Here is a 23,850-nt window from a genome sequence, read left to right on the forward strand (position 1 = left end):
AATCTTAATGCGTACTTAATGGGCCACATAGTGCATTCCTGCAGCAACCCAACCGCCATCTTACAGACGTGGGAGAGCAGAAGAACCCGCTCCAGGCAGTGAAATGAGCACAGAAGATCTTTCATTGAAAAACTGCTGTAAGTCAAAGCATTGAAATCCCCAAGACCAACCACTAACATTGACTGTGAAGTTTCCTTGAATATCTGAGCATTTTTTGTACTCGTTAACGGGCAGCAGACTGCAAAAATTATTTGGTCCCTTTGGATTGGAAGATTTACACTTAAATGGCTGGGAAAGGTCAGAGTGGAATGATGGCCTCATTATATAATCATTTTCACTGAAAGGAAACATTGCAGTGTATTACATTACTACATGCTACTCTGCATGTGTTTTGAGTGCAACTATTTCCCGGCTAATAATGAAGGACACATTTAACACAATTAAAATAGAAACTTTTAAGTGCAGTTCTAATATGTACAGTTTTTACACATAAGGCAGAGGGGACAGCAACAAGCAGGGACACAGAAGGGAGAGCTGACCGCAACAAGCAGGGACACAGAAGGGAGGGCTGACAGCAACAAGCAGGGACACAGAAGGGAGCGCTGAGCAACAAGCAGGGGCACAGAAGGGAGCGCTGAGCAACAAGCAGGGGCACAGAAGGGAGAGCTGAGCAACAAGCAGGGACACAGAAGGGAGAGCTGAGCAACAAGCAGGGACACAGAAGGGAGAGCTGAGCAGCAAGCACTGAGGGGAAGGGAGGGCTGAGCAGCAAACATGGAGGGAAAGGGAGTGTGTTTAAACTTTCATAACCAGCCAAATTTTGTAAAACTAACATGGTAATTAGGAGGTGTGGTCATAAAATTGCTGCGCGTTGCCAAGGTAGATCTCCTGATGGGGGCGAGGTGTCAAGAGTAGATCCCAGTGTAACAATTTCTGGGCACCCCTGTGTTAGTGCAATAGATCATCTCTATAAGGCAGTTAAAATATAAACACTGAAAATAAAACATGCAATCAACAAATAGTGTCATTCACTTGAATGTATCCGCATTTCACCTAAATGTGTAACTACAACTCTCTTGTGTACATTTTTCTTTGTAAGTAAGAAAATCCCGACGTGTCCATATCAAAACGTGTAATTTGAATACCACCCCCTACGGTCCTCGGTAGTGTGCGGCATCCTCCTTTCACGCCACGATGTCCAGCTCCGAATTACAGAAAGGCCAGCTCCCATAGACTCCATTATATCCAAATAATCAGAAATTTTAAAAATTATTTATTTTTTCTCTGTAATGAAGTGAATGACCTTGGCAATAAAAATAAGCTCTAACTGCTTGTGACCTGTAGGAAGCAAAAGTGATGAAGGAGGAACTGGCAACAAGAATGAATTCCAGTGAAACTGCTGAAATCATGAAAGAGAAGGACGAACAGATTACAGGTTTAATGGAGGAAGGTGCGTGAGTAATTGATTTACATAAGTTACTATGAAATATTTTGTTTGTTACATTTATAATTGAAGGACGTTGGTCCCGTAGCATATTCTCTATTAGTTGTAGCCTAATGAGAAGCACCCAAACTTGCAGTATCTGCCTGTCTCCTCCCATTCCATTTAACTGCACAGCCACATACAGTATGTGAACTTCTTCTGCTGACCGAAAAATTCCCATGGATTTTGAACTCTGTTCCCTCCAGCTGCTGTGAAATACATTCCTGCATCCTCAGACAGGTGCTGGTTAGCTTGGAGATACAGCAGAGGTTCTTAAAGGGGAACTATCGGGAAAATGACAATTTAATATAAGCTTCATTATACTGAAATAAGAAACTTTCTTAATGCAATCAATTAAATATTCCGTACCATTTTTATACCGTTTCTAAATCAAATTTATCTTCACTATTCCTATTCCGCATTGAAATCCAATTCTCAAAAGAGCAAACAGATTTTTTTTATATTTAATTTTGAAATCTTACATGGGGCTAGACATATTGTCAGTTTCCCAGCTGCCCCAGTAATGTGACTTGTGCCTGCACTTTAGGATGGAACTACTTTCTGGCAGGCTGTTATTTCTCCTACTCAATGTAACTGAATCAGTCTTCGTGGGACTTGGCTTTTACTATTGAGTGTTGTTCTTAGATCTACCAGGGAGCTGTTATCAAAAACATGTTTTCCCTTGACAGGATCCCTTTCGTGTTGATCACAGTGTGGCTCGTTTATAAACACTGCACCTTGGCAGTAACCCATGGCATCCAATCAGATGATTGCTTTCAGTGTTCAACCTGCAGCTGACTGTAAAAAGCTAATCACTGATTGGTTACTATGAGTTACTGTCCAAGTGCAAATTTGCCCAGTGTTTATAAATGAGCCCTAGTTTGTAAAAGTGGCTCTCTACCTCCCCCAGCACCTGCCAATGAACTTCCAATAATAACTCAAGCAGAGTGATGACTTTGGGCTTGGGGGTACAAGGTAGATTTCTGATAGGCTGGGCGCAATGTTTACATATGTCTTCTCTGGTTTAAAAACATGAACAAATAGAAAGGATCAACAGTAATACCATGGCCCGTAGCCAAGCTTTCCACAGGTTTTTGGCTTAGCAGCACAGTAACAGGTACATCTGTAACAAAGTGTTCTGATGTTTTTTTCTCTGTCACAGGTGAAAAGCTCTCCAAACAGCAGCTGCACAACTCCAACATTATCAAGAAATTACGGGCAAAAGAAAAAGAGAATAACCATACCATATCCAAGCAAGCAAATAAGATCCGGGAGGCGGAGGAGGAACTGCAGCTTTTAAAGCAGGTTGGGTTTAAAAAAAAAAAAAAAATTGCACCCAGCGGAATATGGTTGGACTGTGTCAGGCAGCTCAGATTGCTAGAGATTGATGCAGATTGCTTTCCATTGACAAGAGGAAGTGCTGTGCACATAAATATTTCTCAACAAGCAATTCTGCATAGTTTCTGAAGTAATCAAGTTTATTTTCACCCAACTGCAGCATTAAGAGAGAATGAAGAGAAACAGGTGCTGATAATGTTTAATTATATTTAGAAAGTATCTAATTTCAGTATGAGGAAGCTTATATTAAATTTTCATTTTCACGACAGCCCCCCTTTAACAATGATTGAAACCTCACATGTGCCTTCCTTTAAACAGATTTAGATTATTTAATATTTGTGTTTTTATGCAGGGTTTGCAGAAATATAACATTTAACTATACCTTTAACAAAAGAAGAATGTTCTCTATCCGTAAATAGGTTCAGATAGGACCAAGGACATAACGTTTCACTATCATATAGTTTCTCTGTCATCTTAGGGGGACACTGGGTACAGATGGGGTTAAGCTCCACCCTCCAGGAGGCAGGACACTTGTAATAATTAAAATAAGGGGCGTGCCAGAGGGTCTGGCTTAATTCCCCCTGTGCTGACTTTTTCAGTTTTCAAGTATCTTGCTTACTAGGAGGATGGACTTAAAAAGTCTAAACAAACTTTACCAGCACGGCACTGGCACTGGGGCTCCCCAAGCAGTAGGGATACCTGTGTGTATGTGGGACCTCCTTCGTTGGAAACTGTACCGGGGTCTTTCTCTAGCCGACGGCCCAGACGCTCCTGCTCCCCACTCTCGATGGCAGCGGTTTGGCCGGTATTGCGCACTATGCATGAGTAATTATATATTTAAGTTTTACTCACGATGGCTCTCCCGCTCCCTGCTTGGTGCCTGTCTGACTGCTGCCTCCTTTTGCCTTGTTCCGCTAGGACAAGATTGTGCTGCCCTAACTCTGCTAGCTCCCTCCTGGGTGTCCTGACCTTTCCCTGCTCCAGCCCTTATGCGGTAAATGCAGACAGGGGAAAAGGAGGCTCATCACCACAGCGCTCAGAGGCGTAACCCCTCACTGAGAGTCCAGCCGTTGATTCGTGCCGAAGTGGAACGCATATGCATTCTAGTCAACATTTTCTTCATTTGCGCGCTTCTTCACAGGCACTCTCAGGGTGACACAGGGTACAGGAGCGGTTTCCCTTTCTGGACTCTTCCCACTCCAGGCCCTCACTATATACAGGCACCAAAGGGCATTATCTTCAGCTAAACTACCTGGGCACCCCTTTTACTCACCTGCTCAGAGGTACGAGAGATTCTGCACATGGCAGAAGGTAAGTCAGGGGGATTATTCCCCAGGGCGGGTGGAGAGCCCTAACTACAGTAGTGGCAGCAGCATCCCAGGTCACATATTTTGTGTGCACAAATTGACATTCCAAGATACCAGGCAGTCAGGCTGATCCTCTCTGTAGGTCTTGTTCCAAGGGACAAGGAGTGGTAGCTATTCCAGGTAATGCTCCATCTCCCACAGCAACTCTGCAAGGGAACGTGTCCCTTGACGACACAGGACGGAGTGGCGGGCCCCTCTTCAGACCCACCAGCACCTCTCTGGGCTATTCAGCTTTCACAATCGCTGGCTTCCTTGCAAAGCTTGCCCTCCATCGATGACAACTTGGGAAAAGCTCTAGCCAAGCTGGATCACAAAAACAGCGGTAAGCGCAAGAGAACAGAAGGCTCAAGAGGTGATACTTTTCACCATAGCCCTTCAGACGCCTCATCTGCGGGAGCTAATTCATCCCAATCAGAGGGTGAACTCCCACTATGCGATAATTCCTCAGGGGAAGAGAATGTCGAACCCAAGGGACACGAGGTGCAACATGATATTGTTAACATCCTGGAGGTCTTAAAAATCACTCCTTCAACGGACTCACAAACTCAGACGGCAGGGCTGTTCAAAAGACAGCATAAGTCATCGGCAGTTTTTCCATCACATGAACAGCTGCTCAGTATTATCCAAGAGGAGTGGAATTCACCAGAACGAAAACTTCAGGCTACCCGAAAATTCTCAAAATCCTATCCGTTTTCTAGGGAATTGGTGGACAAGTGGTCAATGCCCCCAACAGTGGTTGCTCCGGTATCCAGACTGTCCAAAACTACAGCACTCCCAGTCACTGACGCGGCAGCATTCAAGGATCCTTTCCGACAGACGTCTCGAGCAATTCTTGAGGGCTGTGTACTCTTCTGCGGGTTCCTTTCTACGATCTGTACTGGTTTCCACGTGGGTAGCAAGGGCCATACAGGCATGGTCTGAATCCCTGATCAACGACATCCAAGAGGGAGTCCCTATATCAGAACTGATATCTACAGCACAGTCTATAGCTGAAGCCTCTGCATATATGTGCGACGCCACTCTAGACACTGCACAGATTACCGCTTGCACATCTGCTCTCTCTGTAGCAGCTCACAGAACACTATGGCTTAAGAATTGGGTAGCTGATCTCAGTTCAAAGAAGTCTCTCACATCTCTTCCTTTCAAAGGACAGCGGCTCTTTGGGGAGGAACTTAAAAAGATTATTTCCCAGGCCACTGGGGGGAAGAGTACCTTTCTTCCTCAAATCAAGAGTAGAGCATCTACATCAGTCAGGCGAGGAAATTTTTTTCGAGGCCAAAGCTGATGATTCACAAGACGTGGCAGCCCTCCCCAATGTTCTCAATTTCGCTCAAAAACAGGTGACAAAGGTCGTCCAACATGGAAGACCAACAAGTTCCACAACAAACCCTCAGCCTATAAGACCACCTCAGCAAAACTTGTGAAACATTGGGGACTTCCCAAGATCGACTTGATGGCGTCCAGAGCCAATCACAAGGTGACACAGCGCTGGTGCTTCGGCCTCGTCTACATTTTTCCTCCCCTTCCCATGTTACCCTGGGTACTGAAGAAGATCAGATGCTCACCCACAACAGTAATTGTGGTAGCTTCCTAATGGCCCAGGAGAACATGGTTCTCAGATCTTCAAAGGATGTTAATAGCACAACCAGTACGGCTAACAGCCAGAGCCGACTTCATAACCTCAATGTGGTCAGAGCTCTATGTTGGTATTTGAAAAGATCCAAGTCCTTTAGGCGTTCCCAGACGCTGTTTGTACTGCCGACTGGATCTCGACGAGGCATGCCGACATCTAAAACGACCATCGCACGATGGCTCAAGGAAACGATCCGTCAAGCATATGTTTCCAAAGGAAAATCGCCACCCGAAGGTGTACAAGCCCATTCCACAAGGTCAATGGGAGCTTCCTGGGCATGGCACAACTCCGCTTCCTTGGAACAGACCTGCAGAGCGGCTACCTGGTCATCTGTTCATACCTTCACCAAATTCTACAGATTAGACACGTTCTCCTCAGCAGAGGCCGCCTTTGGCCGGAAGGTTTTGCACTCCGTGGTGCAATAACGTGTCACTATTACTCGCTCCCACCCTTCTGTTTTTGGGGCTGCTTTATTAAGTCCCCATCTGTGCCCTGTGTCACCCTAAGACAACAGAAAAAACGGGATTTTTGATACTCACCGTTAAATCTGTTTCTCTGTAGTCGACAGAGGGACACAGGGCTTCCCGCCCTTAAGCGAGATATTGACCACATTGGTCCATGTGGGAATACTTCCCTAAATTACCAGTTCTGCAAGTTAGAATCACAAGTTGATATATATTTTGTTCAGCAGTCTCTTTGGTACAAACTGAATACGTCAGTACAGGGGGGATTAAGCCAGATCCTCTGGCACGCCCCTTATTTTAATTATAAAATATATAATAATATATAATTTTAATTATAAAATCACAAGTGTCTTGCCCCCTGGAGGGTGGAGCTTAACTCCATCTGTGCCCTGTGTCCCCCTGTCGACTACAGAGAAACAGATTTAACGGTGAGTATCAAAAATCCTGTTATCCGTAACAACCAATTGACATCGGGTCATTTACGAACCTAAAGTTATGAGACGAAGTGCAAAAAAAACCAGGTGCAATTAGTAGAGATGCATTGAATCCTCTTTTGGATTCAGCTGAAGCTCTGAACCGAATCCGAACCCTAATTTGCATATACATTGAATATACAAATCAGTGAGGGGGAGGGAAAAAGAAAGCCGCAGACACTCTTGTACTTCTGCCCAGAGAGTAAATTACCCCTTTACTTATTGAAAGAAACCCTAGAATAGAAGCTTATTACTTTCTGAATTTGGTCTGCTGTATTCATTTAGAGCTTTAGAGTAGTGGGAATTATTTGTCCTCAGACCAGACTATATTAAAAATCACGATGTAAGTAAAGGTTTTTGTAGTCCTTGAGCAGACTGAGGTCCTCCATGTGGCCTGTTATATTTTATATTGCTTGTTATGTGTACGTGTTTTCCATTACATAAAGAAATGGGACACAACTTTTGAAGGAATCTCTTTTTTTCATTCTTTCAGACATTAGATGGAAAGGAAGAGGTGGAAAAACAGCACAGAGAGAATATCCGAAAGCTGAACTCCATGGTGGAGAGGCAGGAGAAGGATCTGGGGAGGCAGCAGGCTGATCTGGATGAACTAAACGAAAAGAACCGCAGTTTACAAGCTGCTTTGGACAACTCCTACAGGTAAAGAGAGAAAGCAGTCGTTCACCTTTAAGTTCATTTTTAGTATGATGTAGACTGTGATATTCAAGACAATTTTCAATGGGCTTTTTTTTTTAAATGTTGTTGTTTTTCAATGATTCGGTTTGGAATTACAAAAGCTACCGTTTTTTTATCCTAGCAACTAGCCAATGATTTGAATGAGAGAGGGCTTGAATAACAAAATGAGTCATTAAAAAGTAACCCTTAACAAAACTGAGTAACATTTTTTCTTGCCAGGGTCACTCATCCCCATTTGAAAGGCCAATTTAAAAAGCTGCTAATAAAAATTAAGAACAATTGAAAAGCTGCTAAGAATAGGACATTCTGCTGAATTTGGAGATTAAGTCCCTACTGGTTGAAACATGAGCAATTGGCTTAAACTATCGATAATAGCATGGAATCATTTTTGGCAATAAATAAAGACGAAGTTCCCCTAGACACAACCTGGGATGCATTTAAGGCCTATATAAGAGGTGAATACATTAGTAATATCAAGGCATTGACAATAAACTTTGCAACAGATATTACATCTAAGTCCCAGAAAGTAATGGAAGCAGAAGCTACATATGTGCAGCAACCAAACGAGTCAAATCTTAAAGAATGGCAAAATAGTCTAAGCCCAACTGGAAATTACAAAAAAAGCAGTCAGCCAACATTTTTGAGCATGGCGACAAAAATGGGAACTTTTAGCACTGCTGGCTAAGGATGACAATATTTATATAGCCATTCCTGCAGTAACGTTAGCTACAGGAGAAACTGTCTCTAGAAATAAATAAAAGATTTGCCAACCATTATGCGGAATTATAGAATACCAAACTAACCGCCTCCCGAGAGGAGATTTCAGACTATCTAGAAGATAGTAATCTACCCAAACTAGATGAGAACATCTCCAATTTCTTGGCAACAGTTACAACTCAGGAAGGGGTGGGGAATGCCATAAATGCCGCTCCAGCTGGGAAAACACCAGGCTTGGATGGCATACCTATGGAATGGTTTAAAAAATATGTTAAACAAACTTCTCCACTCCTAGCACAAATGTTTAATGGGGTACTTGAAGGGAAGCATCTAGCAGCTTCAATAAGGGAAACGCTAATTGTACTGATCCGTAAACCGGGCAAGGACCCCCTTGACTGTTCGTCATATAAACCAATTTCTCTAATGTTGATGCAAAAATATTGGCGAAAGTATTAGCCTCCAGATTTGCAGAACATTTATCTTGTATAATTTCCCCAGATCAAACAGGCTTTATGTCGGGACGAACTAAAGACACTAACATTAGAAGGCTTTTCTCAAACCTGTCCATTGAACATGATAACGCAAGCAATAGATTAGTGGCCTCATCAGACAATGAAAAGGCCTTTGATTCAGTGGAATGGGAATATCTTTGGACCACCATAAATCAAATGGGAATTCACTCCAACTACATAAAATGGGTTAAAGAACTGTACTATCTCCCAGTGGCAAAAGTGAGAACCAATACTAAAGTATCTGACATATTTCCAATCACTAGAGGTACGAGGCAGGGGTGCCCCCTTTCACCACTTTTATTTGCAATCGCCATGGAACCTATGGCCTGTCGCATTAAGCACTCTCTAACTGCAGAAGGTTTAAAGCTTGGTCCCTTAAGTGAAGTAATTTCTATTGTATGTGGACGATACACTCTTTTACCTAGCTAACTCGGATCGAGCTTTACCACTGGCTCTAAATCTAATTAATAAGCATGCTACTTATTCAGGTTTAAAAATCAACTGGTCCAAATCAGTACTTTTCTCCATTGACCCTCTTCTGGCAAACTCCCCCACACATATACAGGGTCTGCAATGGGTGGAAACATTTAAATATTTAGGTATCTGGATCCATAAGGCTCTTAAAAAATTTGTGGAACTTAATATTAACCCGATTCTTAAGTATATAGAACAAAAAACAGTGGCCTGGTCTTGACTGCCCCATAGTCTTAACCTGTTTAAAATGGTGATTTTACCTAAACGAACTTATGTATTTAGGCAGGCCCCAAATGGAATACTGAAAGCAATATTATCTAAATTAAAAAGTCTTATAATAACCATGTTCTGGAATGAGGCTCCTCCTAGACTGGCCTTGCACACACTGCAGTTACGAACAAAAACAGCTAAGACATACGATGGAAGCCCAATTCGGGAAATTGCCCACAGATACATTGCCAAAAATTCCGGAACTGGGAATACACTCAACAGAACTCAAAAAACCATTGTCACAGTCCTATGCACAATTAATAAAAGCAGAAAGCGCCCCCCTTAACCAATTGCGAGTCAAATGGCAAAGGGACATCCCGCAGATTACAGAGGAGAATTGGGAAGATATTCTTGACACAACATTTGATGGGATTATTAGCAGTAGGGACAGAATGACACAGCTAAATAATTAACATAGGGTAAATATATCACTCCCCAAAGACTTCATAAATTTAAACCTGACGAGGTGCCAGTATGCTCTAGATCAGGGGTCCCCAACCTTTTTTACCCGTGAGCCACATTCAAATGTAAAAAAAGTTGAGGAGCAACACAAGCATGAAAAAAGTACTTGTTGGTACCAAATAAGGTCTGTGATTGGCTATTTGGTAGCCCCATGTGGACTGGTAGCCTACAGGAGGGTCTGTTTGGCAGTACACCTCGTTTTTATGCAATTAAAACTTGCCTCCAAGTTGGGAAATCAAAAATAAGCACCTGCTTTGAGGCCACTGGGAGCAACATCCAAGGGGTAGGTGAGCAACTTGTTGCTCGCGAGCTACTGGTTGGGGATCACTGCTCTAGATGTAGACACAGTCCGGCAGACTTCATGCACATGGTGTGGGGCTGCCCAATAGTAAATAGCTACTGGGGAAAAAAGTGGTGCAGATGATCCGCATAAAAACGGAGATCACATTACCAATAGACCCTATGGTGCTAATACTAAATGAGACGGAGGAGCTATCCCTTAAAAGGGCGCACCAAATTCTTTGTACGTATGCAAAAACAATGATAGCTATACACTGGAAATCCAAAAATGGGCCTACCCTGCAATCGTGGGAGCAACATATTGAGAAACTCATTCCATTATATAAACTGACATTTATAAAAAGAGGTTGTCCAAAGAAGTTTCAAAAAGTCTGGGATCTCTGGATTTATGAGGATCCTGAGGTAGGGTCACCTTAATTGTACCACAGTTTTTCATGTAATCTAACAGGAACTACACTGCTGGTAAACAATTGGAATCAGAGGAGTGTGGACATGGTATACTAAGCAGGTTAATCCTTTTACAATTCATTTTAACATGTCTTACTTACTAGATTAGGATATGGGAAGGGGAAGAAAGATAACACTGTGTGATTTTTAAATATAATTTTATTTTATTTTATTATGTTCATTTAGTAATGTAATAAATGTAAACTGTGTTACAGACTATGTACAAACAAAACCAACATAATGTACAAATGTTACTTATTCAATGTGTACAACTGCTTTTGTTTACTCAATAAAAGAAATGTTAAAAAAAAAAAAAGAATAGGACATTCTGTAACATTTTGCCTGCCACTATAATAAAAATGCTTATTATTTCTGAATTTGCTAACCACAACTCTACAGATCCTTATTTGGTCTGTCTAGTATTATATCAGGGTTCCCAGAGTATTGATTTGGGTGACATTAAAAGAGACATTTCTTCTGAATGCATTTAGAGAACTTGCGGAGTTGCACAAAGCTAATGCAACAAAAGCCAGTGAGGCCCAAGAAGTGGCGCTAAGTTGTGAACTACGAGCCAAAGAAGAGCTCTGTTTTGCACTGGAGAGAGCTAAGGAGGAGTCTCAGAAGCAGCAAGAAGCTTTGGCTATCCAGGTAAGTGGACAGAAACTAGTTGCAGTCTTAAAATAAACAAATGGAAACACAAGGGATGACATTCTTTATAGGATGTGAAATACAAAAACACTTGACTCATTTTAGGTAACAGATCTGAGGCTGGCCCTGCAGCGAGCGGAACAACAATCTGCCAGAAAAGAAGATTATCTGAGACAAGAAATTGCTGAGTTGCAACAGGTATGTTTTAATTAGGATATCCCGACCTAGTCATCCTGCTACTTGCTTTAGGGTGCGACTTTCTTATGTCAGAGAGTGGATATATAACCATGTTGAATACACTATCCAGAGTGACATATTCCCCTTTAAAGGATAGTTAAACCTTTAAAATAAGTGAATGTAAAATTGACTAGGGTGCTATTTTAAGAAATTGTACATTCATTAATTATTTTTTTTTTAATTCCAAGATATTAAAGGATACATGTACTGTTAACATGAATCAATTTTGTTACAACACCACCACCTGCTGGTCATTTTCTCACCAGTCTGACCACCAAGTAGTCAAGGAAATTGTCAGGAGAAAGAAAGAAGCTGCTCTGGTTAGGAAAAAATAGAAACCTTTCTCACATCTCTCCTAAGCAGAATAACATCAGAACAGCCTCTTACTTTCTCCTGACAACTTCCTTTATTACTTGGTGGTTGGAATGGTTAGAAAATTACCAGCATGTGGCGCTATTGTAACAAAATTCATTCTGATTAGCAATACATGTATCCCTTAATATCTTGCATTTAAAACAAAATAAATAATGAATGTACACTGAAGAAGTTCTTCTAATAGCACCCTCATCAATTTTACCTTCACTTGTTTTTAGGGTCTGGCCACACAAGGAAACTTCGGGCGACTTCAGAAAATGAAGTGCCGCGTGTGCATTGCCGCAGGAGATTTTCATTTTAGCCGGCAGAGGGCAGGGGGAAGGCAGTTCGGGAGATTGTCGCCCCAAAGAAGAGTAGATTTGTTGAACCGAAGAAGAGAAGATTTGTCTCTGGGGTGACTAATCTCCCCGAATCTGCTTGTGTGGCCTAACCCTAAAGGTTTACTTATCTTTTAAAGAAGAATGAAAGTCGTCTTGCACTAGCAAATGTTAGGCACCTCCAAGTGATATTATTTACTTACCTGAAACCCCGGGCCAGTGCTCCTATCAGTAGCAAACTGCACCGGCCCGGGGATTATACCAGTGAGCACCATGGAGCGATCCTCTTTGTCTTCCTCCTTTTCACGTGACTACACATGCGCAGTAGAGCGAAAAGCCGAACTTTAACTAAAAAGTCAGCTATTTTGTTCTACTGCGCATGCGTCTGCCCTGGGAAATTTGAAGAAAGAAGGAGCAGGAAGAGGATCGCTCTGTAGTGCTCGTTGGAATAACCCCAGGCGGGTGCAGTTTTCTGCTGATAGGAGCACCCCCATACAATCACTTGGGGGTGCCTAACATTTGGCTCCCCCAAGTGCAAGACGACTTTCCTTCTCCTTTAAAGAGGACTAAAGTCACAAAAACATATAGTAGATATCTCAAGGCTCAGCAACCCTATACCAGGGCCGTTTGTCGGTGGCACTGCACATGCACAGTGTGCTCTGGACTGTTGCTGTTGAGACACTATCTAACCTCACCGTTTCTTGAGTGAAAATTGTCTTGATATTATTGCAGCACTGGATACAGAGTGATCTTGCACTTTAATGTGAGGCTAATTATTCTGTTGAACGTTGCAGAGATTGCAGGAGGGGGAGACACGGAATCAGGAGCTGAGCCAAAGTGTAACATCTGCTACAAGGCCATTACTCCGGCAGATTGAAAACCTGCAAGCATCCTTAGCAGCACAGACCTCATCCTGGGAGAAACTGGAGAAAAATCTTTCGGACAGACTCAGTAAGAAAAATCTTTGCATTCTGCTCTTGGATCACCACCTGGGCTTTTACTGAGCTCTTTTGCAAACAACGGGAATTGCCCATCAGTGATCCAATGGTCTTTGTGGTGCTGAACAAAACACTTGATGTGCAATGGCCCCTAATTATTTGTATTAGGAAGCAAACTTGACTGGCAGGCTGTTCATACAGTAGGACAATACAAGTACCCAAACCCTATATATGTTCTTATATTGGATAAATATGCACTGTACTGGACTTCTTTGTTTCCTTAGGATAGTTATTGCAATGCTAGAATTTTAAATGATTAGAGAACAAAGGGGAAAATACCTCATTTGTTTTACCTTACTTGGGTAACTATAATTTTAAAGTAGGGCAATACCACTGTCCTGTTTATGTACTGACAATAATCAAAGTAATAATTCTAGATATCTCCTGCTATGAATATTCATTTCAGCATGGGAAACATGTGAGGGCAGATTTACTAAAGGGTGAAGTGGCCGTCGCTAGTGAAATTTCATTAGAAATCCAATCCTCGGACATTGGCAATTTACCAACAGACAAAAGAAAACCGTCGCTAGTGTAGTTTCATGCCCTATTGCCAGGCGAATTTTCGCTTAGGCGAAGGATCGTTACTCCGCAAATTCACTAAAGTGCGAATTTTACAGAACATTTCGCCAGAGTTTCCTTCACCACCTTAGACCTGGGGAACTGATAAGATGAAGCTACATCCTCCTCAATCTTATGCCAGGAAGTCATTAAAGTTCTAAAAAAAAAAACGCTGGCGTTTTTTCATATTTTAAAGCCGGATTACCTTCAAAAGTCCTAACTTTTTTAAAGATTTTTTTAACCATTTGAAGGTCATGCCACATTTGTATTAGGGTAGGCTCATGTCTAGGACATTAGAGGATCTCTTTTGTTTTTATTTTGCTTCCTTGGACATTTTTAATGATAAGTGGCCACTTCAAGCATTTGCACCAATATCACTAATAAAGACATATATACGACCTATATGTACCCGCCCTATTCAAATTGACCTAAGCGTAAGAAATGAACGCTAGTGAAAGTTCACTATGAAAGGCTCGTGCTAACTAATTAACTCTAGCGAAATGTCGCCAACGTTCGGCTGATGAGATGCAACTTTACATTTTAGTGAATTAGCATAGTGTTAACGAATTTACGCCTGCAAAGTGGCGCAACGTGTGGCGGAGCGTTCGCTGGTGAAAATTTACCCTTTAGTGAATTGGTCATGAAGCTATGTTTTATTTTCCAAAGCTGAATCACAAACGTTGTTGGCCTCAGCAGTGGAGAAAGAACGTGCCTCCACGGAAGAGCTGCTAGCCTTCAAGACTCAGATATCCGCTATAGAATCTCAGAACAGCCTGCTGAGGCAGGAGAAGAGCAGACTCCAAGCACAGCTCGAAGTGGAGAAGAATCGATTATTGAAGTTGGAAGAAGATCACAGCAGGTACATGCCGTCAAGGCAGATTCTTTCCAATAAGTTTCACTTACAGCTTCTTGTAGACAGGCTATGGTAAGACTGCAAAGGTTTGGACACTTCTATAGTCTGGTCCACCTTGCGCAGTGTTTTGACTGTCATTTCCCCCCCACACTTAAAATGTGACATCAAAATGCCCCAGGTGGCCTTCCATCAAAGTCTTTGGGAATCACAAGAATGCAGCGGGTGTTTTTATTAATATAATGTGCTGGCACTTGCAGGCAGGTTTATTTTGGGTGTCATCAGCCTTAGAAAGGAGATGAAAGAAACAAAGAATGAGGTTTATATGTGAAATCTGCAGTTTGACACATGCTGAAAATTTGTTTCTTGCATCCTAGACCCCATAAATCACTGTATGTGCAACAGATATAGAATCTGTTGGACCCTGATCATGTAATCTTGTTTTTGCTTTTTCTAAAGGAATCAGGTGGAGCTTGAAACTATAAAGATGGAATTCATGAAAGCAATGCAAGAAGCAAAGAAAGAAAAGGTATTCAGCATGCACTAATGATGAAAGCCAATATGTGTCGCCATGATTTTTTTTTAATACATTCTATAAGTAATGCATCCCCTATATATATATATATATGAGGGATGCACCGAATCCAGGATTCGGTTTGGGATTCAGGCTTTTTCAGCAAGATTCGGATTCAGCCGAATCCTTCTGCTCGGCCCAACCAAATCCTAATTTGTATCGGCAAATTAGAGTCAAGGACTTTAAAAAAATGGTGAAAAAATTTATCTATTTATATCTTTTACCTCTTTATATATCTTAACTCTTATATCTAACTCTATGCAATCCAATCACAAGGGAGCGAGCTTGATGAAGTTGCTCATATATTTGGTAGGCACAAGAAGTTCTTATAGAATCACTGGGGCACGAATATGTATACAATTAATAAGCACCACAATCTTTAAGTGGAAATATGATATTGATGCTCCAATTAGATATTGTGAATTTCAGCCTCCAAATCAGCTAAGAAGTAGTAGTAGGAGCAATAGTTCTAATCTTTAGACAAATGATATCAGCTTTAAGTGGACTAGGTCTGGACACTATTTAGGTGAGATGTTAGCAACTCTTCACGGTGTCCCCCAACACTTTAACTGGCACCTAATGTGCAATAGAATAATAGGAATATGTCTCAGATTCTTCCCCGCTTAGAAAAGTCACCGCTCAATTCTTTGTGTCACGACTATCTGTATCTGTAAAAGGGCATGTAAAGGCAAAAAATAAAATCCCATTTTTCGTTCTTCGATGAAAAAGAAACCTATCTCCGATATACTTTAATTAAAAAATGTGTACCTAACTGCTCTGCAGGGAAACAATCATAGTTATGAACAGCAGGGGGAGCCCCCGCCTTACTTCCCAGCCATGCAGAACTCAAGCAACTTTGTTTGTTTCCCTGTAGAGCAGTCGGCGCCTGTGTAGAGATTTGTATTGTATTTTATTTTTGCCTTTACATCCCCTTTACTGTTTCCAACTCCAGGTGCAGGGACAAAGATCATAGAATCCCAGTTTATTGGTTTAAATCTGGCTCCATTTGGAGGATTATTTTGCTGCAGCCACTGGTTCTGCAGAGTTGGAGACATTTTGTATTAAACAATACAAAAACTATAAAATCCACAATAGATTATATGACAACACAGAACTCAGTGCTTTAAACAACAAAACTGGAGTAGATTCAGATTAGTTGACCTTTAACCACTGCTTCCGTCCAGAGAAGTAAATTATCCACCAAAAGAAATTGTGGTCAATAATAGGTCTGACGCAGATCTTTGCCGCAAAAGTTATAGATGCTCAACACTTGAGAAAGAGCTCGGCTCGAAACATGTTGTGACACAATAAAGCACCTATAACTTTTGCAGCAAAGATCTGCGTCAGAACTATTATTGACCACAATTTCTTTTGACAGGACCCAGTACAGTCTGTATATTCTGATTATTAATCAGTCTTGTTGTATCGGCTTCTGGCAGATATTATTTGACTTGTGCTGTTTTGATAATTTATGACGATCCCTAAGCAGCCCAGACCACACTGAGCATGTGCACAGTCTTGGTCTTGCAAAGATGTATAACAACGTTACAAGATGGTGACCCCCTGTAGCCAACTTTGAAAGCATAAATTATTTTGTTTGATTAGGCTTGTGGTGCAGTAAGTTCATGATTATGTTTAGTATACAAAATACAGCATTTCTAGCCTCATTTTATTTTAGACTTTACTTCCCTTTTAAGGTCCCTTGGGGCTATTAATCAGTTGGAAAAGGGATTGATTTTATTTTAATCTATTTTATTGCTCGGCCAATTAATTGAGTTTTTTAAAATCTGATTTACATGTGTAACGAGCAACAAAAATTGTTGTTTTTTTATCTATTAAAGAAACTTTTTGGATTATATTGGTCACAATGTCTTGGTGATTTATATTGTTGGTTATACCCAAAGGGACCTTAGGGTAGAGGTGACCTCAAATTGATATCAGAACCTTACGTTTGGGGCCAGTCTATAAGAAAATGATGATGTCAACCAAAGAGAGCATTTGGGAAAAGCTGCTTTTGCCTCCAACCATCCTAATTTACCTGCTGTTTTACCCATAATGGCTTTCCATTTATGTGCATGTGGCACTGAGCGATCAGTTAAGCCTTCTACTGTTATTTCAGAGTCATCTCTCTAGTCAACTGGAAATGGAGAAGCTGAGAGTGGAACAGGAAAAGAAAAAGGCCCTGCTGGCACAGGAAGCTGCTAAAGAGAAGGTACTTCACTGCCGTATCAAACAAAACAAGTACTTGATAATGAGGTTTACTGCATGTAAGTGTTTGTTAAAGGGGTTGTTCACCTTTAAATTAAGATACACCTATGACTAAGCGCCCGAGGGTGCGAAACGCGTAAGGTGGGATATGTGGGGTAGTATGTACTAGTTACTGTTTTAATGTGAATAACAATAAATTAATAATTTTTTACTTGAAGAGGCCTTGGGACTTATATCGTTTTTGATATAAACTTTTCTGCACCTTTAAATTAACTTTTAGTTTGATGTAGGGAGTGATATTCTGAGACAATTTGCAATTGCTTTTAATTTTTTATTATTTGTGGTTTTTTTAGCTTTTTATTTAGCAGCTCTCCAGTTTGCAATTTCAGCAGTCTGGTTGCTAGGGTCCAAATTACCTTAACAACCATGCATTGATTTGAATAAGAGACTGGAATATGAATAGGAGAGGCCTGAATAGAAAGACGAGTAATAAAAAGTAGCAATAACAATACATTTGTAGCCTAAGGGCAGAGACACACATGGAGATTCGGGGAGATTAGTTGCCCAGCAACAAATCGCCTCTTCTTTGGGGTGACTTATCTCCCTGCAATGTCTTCCCACTGGCTAGAATCTAAATCGCCGGCGGGATAGCACTCGGAGTGCTTTGTTTTCCCGAAGTCGCCCAAAGTTTCCTCGTGAGGAAACTTCGGCCGACTTCGGAAAAAGGAATCGCTCCGAGTGCCATCCTGCCGGCAATTTAGATTCTAGCCAATGGGAAGGCAGTTCCGGGAGATTAGTCACCCGAAGAAGAGACGATATATCGCTGGCCGACTAAATCTCCCCGAATCTCCACGTGTGTCTCTGCCCTTACAAAGCAATTGTTTTTAGATGGGGTCAGTGACCCCTATTTGAAAGCTGGAAAAAGTCAGAAGAAGGTGGCTAATCATTCAGAAATTATAAATAAGAAAAAATGAAGACCAGTGAAAAGTTGCTTAGAATTAGCGTACAGATGAACCACCCCTTTAACGTGCCTAAAGGTCGTATAGGTCTGTCTGCTAACGCATACATTATCTTTTACGTTATAAGGAACGCAAAGCCTACGTGTTTCCCTCAGTGGAAGCCACTGCCACGACTCCAACTCTATCTCGCTCCAGTTCTATTAGTGGAACAGACGTGTCAGGCTTACAGACGTCCATCATTTCCCAGGTAGAGGGAGAATCTGTATTCACACTTGTATGTTCTATACATAGAGTATGCTGTCTGTCTGTCTGTGCACAAATATTTATTTAACTTACTATTCACTAGGATGATCCCCACGATCATTCGTACGGTTCAATGACGGCTTCCCTGACTGGAAGCAATCTCTATGAAGCCGTCCGATTGGGCGCTGGTTCCAGTGTCATCGAAAACTTGCAGTCTCAGCTAAAACTCCGAGATGGGGAAATCGCTCAGCTGCAGGTAAAGGCTCAGTGTAAAATTCATGGCGTTCAATATGAATAGGTTGAATCAATATGTTACTGTTTATATCATATATGTTGTGTTTAGACTCTTAAAAAACCTCAGATTAAACCATGAAGTCAAGGTACTGGCATATAGAGCTGACTTGCTTGGGAATACAACACCTCATATTGGGGGTCATTTATCAACACTGGGCAAATTTGCCCATGAGCAGTAACCCATAGCAACCAATCAGATTGCTGCATTCATTGTTCTACTTGCAGCTGGCTTCAAAAATATAATCACTGATTGGTTGCTATAGGTAACTGCCCATGGGCAAATTTGTCCAGTGTTGATAAATCAGCCCCATTGACTTTCTGATTTAAAGGAGAACTAAAGCCTAATTAAAAAAGTAGCTAGAAATGTTGTACATTATGTTTTGTGCTTCTGTACCAGCCCAAGGCAACCACAGCCCTTTAGCAGTAAAGATCTGTGTCTCCAAAGATGCCCCAGTAGCTCCCCATCTTCTTTTCTGCTGATTCACTGCACATGCTCTGTGCTGCTGTCACTTACTGAGCTTAGGGACCCACTCACAATATACAGTACACATAGAATAGAAATGTCACAATATAAGGCTGATTAGTAATTAATACACAATTACTATATGGCAGCACAGAAACCAGTGCAATTAGCATCAGAATTTAATAATCAGCAAACCTGTAGCATCAGCTTATATTACAGGGGAAACTCATTTTCTGCTGGATAATTAGTGACGAGCCCTAAGCTTAGCTTCTCAACAGCCAATCAGAGCCCACTGAGCATGTGAGTGTCACAGACACTTTCCAAGATGGTGACCCCCTGTGACAAGTTTGAAGTCCTGGATCATTGCTGCTATTGACGAGCTGAAACTTTAGCCTCGTGCAATAAGTTCACTATATAAATTATGGCATTTTTAGTCATATTTATTTTTAGGGTTTAGTTCTCCTTTAACAGGAATATGCATAGTAGTGGATTTATAGGGGCAACCCTGGCATACACCACTGGATGTGCCTTTAGATTATAACGTGTCAACCACAATTATGTATATTCAGTGGTCTCACAATTTGTTTGGGGTCACAAGGAAATAAATAGCCTGAACACGTGAATCACTCACTAACTGTCACATCTGCAGGTCGAAATTGTGAACCTGGAAAAAACCCGCTCGCTGCTGGCCGAGGAAGTGGTTAAAATGAACAACCTGAATGATGATCTTGAGGAGAAAGTGAAGGAAATACCAAAATTACGGACGCAGATGAGGGTGAGTGGCAGTTTTGTAGTTCACTGGGAGGCACATTTATCAAAGGTCAAATTTCGAAATCCATGTTTTTTTTAAAAACTCCCCTAAACTCCCATGAATTCTAAATTCGACCAAACAAAATGTATCCAAAAAAAATAGAATTTTTTAAACTCTGATGAATAGAATGGAAAACTTGAATCGAATTCGAATCTAATTTGATTTGAATTTTAAAAACTCTATTTGAGTTTTTTCTCAAAAAAAAAATCTTTAATGTCGTTAAGGCTGCCAGGAAGGCTGAAAATGTATCCCTGGACCCCTCCCATTGACTTAAAGGGCATGTAAAGGCAAAAAAATAAAATCCCATTTTTACTTTCTTTAATGAAAAATAAACCTATCTCCAATATACTTTAATTAAAAAATGTGTACTGTTTTTATAAGAAACCTGACTGTATGCAGTGAAATTCTCCCTTCATTTACTGCTGTGGATAGGAATTGTCAGACGGTCCCTAACTGCTCTGCAGGGAAACAATCATACTTATGAACAGCAGGGGGAGCCCCCGCCTTACTTCCCAGCCATGCAGAACTCAAGCAGCTTTGTTTATGACGATCCCTAAGCAGCCCAGACCACACTGAGCATGTGCACAGTCTTAGTCTTGCAAAGATCTATAATAAAGTTACAAGATGGTGACCCCCCTGTGGCCAACTTTGAAAGCATAAATCATTTGTTTGATTAGGCTTGTGGTGCAGTAAGTTCATGTTTATATTTAGTATACAAAATACAGCATTTCTAGCCTTATTCTATTTTAGACTCTACATGCCCTTTAAACATTAATTCGGCAGGTTTTAGGTGGCGAAAAGCGGAATTATAGTTCTTAAAGGAGTATAATAAATCTCGAAATTCAAATTTTATAAAGAACTCAAATCTGATTTGAATAACTCCCTTTGAATAACAGCAATTTGGCAGGTTTTAGGTGGCGAATAGCTGAATTCGAATTCTTAAAGGACCAGAGTATGATAAATCTCAAAAAAAGAATTAATCTTTTGTTTTAAAGAACTCGAATCCAATTTGAATAACTCCATAGTTGAATTTGACAGTTTTGACCATAAAAAAAAAATTAGAAATTTAGAGTTCGGCCGCTGATAAATCTGCCCCTAAATGTACACCCAGACTGTCGCTTTATTATTTATGCTTTACTCTACTTAGGATTTCCTTTATATTCGTATTTGTATTATTATTAATTTGGAGCATTCCTTCCTCATTGCAGTAAAACATTGGGGCTATGGTTAGGTTTATGAATAGGACTATGATGCAGCATTTGGATATATATCTGCTATCTGCCATAAAACTCGTTTTATAGTTAATCGTTAGTCACCTGCACAGGCGGCAGTTGCACAGAACCACATAGAAACTTTTATTGTATCTGAGCCATTCACAGTGCATGAGATATGGCCTTTCATGTGCCCTCATGGTTGGACTTATTTTAGCTATACCCTGGGCAGGGGGCATTTTGACAGACCCATACCTCCCAACTGTCCTGTTTTTAGAGGGACAGTCCCTCTTTTGACAGCTCAACTCGGAAAGTCACGATTTTCTCTGCACTGAACAGCCAGAAAAAGAAACAAAGTTTGTAACTTAATTGGCTTTTGGCAGAGAGCCCAGAGCAGCCACAGCTGCAGACAAGATATTTTTGTAACAATTTCTAGATAAGATAACAGGTCCCTTGGGAAAAGTTGGACTCACAGCTTAAAGGGCAATTCACCTTCATTAGCAAAACTGTAATAACTGGAAAAAAAACCACAGAAATATGTTCAAACTTTCATAATCTGCCATATTTTGTAAAATGAACATGGTAATTGGGGGGTGTGGCCAGAAAAGCCAGAAAAGTGGCACTGCGGGCGGCAACTTTTTTGTCCCTCTTTTTATTTCCAAAATGTTGGGAGGTGTGCAGACGATCTTTTCACCCTGCAGTTGGTGAATCCAAATTGCAAATGAATTTGTGAAAGATTCTCATTCTGTGGATTAGGAATGAGCTGACGGAGCATCAAGCATAGCTGCAGCACTTTCCCACTTCTACTCGGCTCCAGATCAAAATAATTCCTGACATTTCAAGAAAAAAGAGGCCCAAACTCAGGCCCCCTCGGGCCCTAATAAATAGTGACTGTATATGGCATCTTACAGCAGCTTCTCTGGTACAGGTATGGGATCCGTTATCCGTAAACCCATTCTCCAGAATGCTCCAAATTACGGGAAGGTCGTCTCCCATAAACTTTTTCTGTGTAATAATAAAACAGTAACTTGTACTTGATCCCAACTAAGATATAATTAATCCTTATTGGAAGCAAAACCAGCCTATTGGGTTTATTTAATGTTTATATGATTTTCTAGTACACATTAGGTCAGCTGCTTATTTGATTAACTGCCATCTTCTCCCTAATATATTTTTTAGTTATAACCAGAAAAGTTAGAAATTTAAAGCACTTTCAGTTTTACTATTTATCCAGTTTAGTGCAGAAATTTTATATATATATATATATATATATATATATATATGTATAGGATCCCTTATCCGGAAACCCGATATCCAGAAAGCTCCGAATTACGGAATGGCTGTCTCCCATAGACTCCATTTTATCCAAATAATCCAAATTTTTAAAAATGATTTCCTTTTTCTGTGTAATAATAAAACAGTCGCTTGTACTTGATCCCAACTAAGATGCAATTCATCCTTATTGGAAGCAAAACCAGCCTATTGGGTTTATTTAATGTTTAAATTAATTTCTAGTAGACTTAAGGCATGAAGACCCAAATTACGGAAAGATCCGTTATCTGGAAAACGCCAGGTCCCGAGCATTCTGGATAACAGGTCCCATACCTGTATGTATGTATATATATATATATATATGTATATATATATATATATATATATATATATATATATATATATATATATATATATATATATATATACATATATACATATATACATATATACATATATACATATATACATATATACATATATACATACACACACACACACACACACACACACACACACACACACACATACAGGAGGTATGGGATCTATTATCCAGAATCCTCTGGACCTGGGTTTTTCCAGATAATGTGTTTTTCTGTAATTTGGATCTTCATTCCTTCTTTCTACTAGAAAATCATATAAACATTAAATAAACCCAATCTTCCAATAAGGATTAATTATATCTTAGTTGGGATCAAGTACAAGCGACTGTTTTATTATTACAGAGAAAAAGGAAATCATTTTAAAAAATGTGCATTATTTGGATAAAATGGAGCCTATGGAGCTTTCTGGATAGCGGGTTTCTGGTTAACAGATCTCATACCAGTTTTATTATTACAGGGGAAAGGAAATCATTTTTAAAAAATGTGGATTTGGTCTGTGTTACTGTCTTCTTCCAGCAGATGGAGCTGTGTGCTTATTGATGGAACATGTTTAATATCCACCTACATTATACCTGCCAATGTTGAGAAATATAGGGATATCTTTTAATTTTATTTATGAGTTTGATTAAAGACCAACTACAAGTGTCTTGGGGGGTATGATGAGGACTAGAAAGTAGCTGTGACTTATTGGCTATAACAAGTTGAGTTTTATTCTAATGCGGCTCAGTGTGGGGCAAATTGCTACTGTTGCTCTTATGGCCACACGGGGCACTTCTGGGCATTTCTACTCTGGGCAATTCAGAGCTTTGTAGG

At 40.6% G+C, this 23,850-nt stretch overlaps 1 protein-coding gene across 1 annotated transcript in view; it reads left to right on the forward strand.

Moving 5' to 3' along the window:
• The window catches only part of tmf1.L (TATA element modulatory factor 1 L homeolog), a 45,543-nt gene that overhangs the window by 15,693 nt on the left and 6,000 nt on the right, over positions 1-23,850 (forward strand). Inside the window, 12 exon segments of the mRNA NM_001097682.1 lie at positions 1,345-1,450; positions 2,646-2,788; positions 7,252-7,418; positions 11,128-11,284; positions 11,390-11,482; positions 13,008-13,164; positions 14,436-14,628; positions 15,079-15,148; positions 17,313-17,405; positions 18,488-18,607; positions 18,707-18,859; positions 20,010-20,135. Of these exon segments, the coding sequence (NP_001091151.1) occupies positions 1,345-1,450; positions 2,646-2,788; positions 7,252-7,418; positions 11,128-11,284; positions 11,390-11,482; positions 13,008-13,164; positions 14,436-14,628; positions 15,079-15,148; positions 17,313-17,405; positions 18,488-18,607; positions 18,707-18,859; positions 20,010-20,135 (1,578 nt within the window).

Source organism: Xenopus laevis, chromosome 4L, assembly GCF_017654675.1.
Source record: "Xenopus laevis strain J_2021 chromosome 4L, Xenopus_laevis_v10.1, whole genome shotgun sequence".
Taxonomy (NCBI): Eukaryota; Metazoa; Chordata; class Amphibia; order Anura; family Pipidae; genus Xenopus; species Xenopus laevis.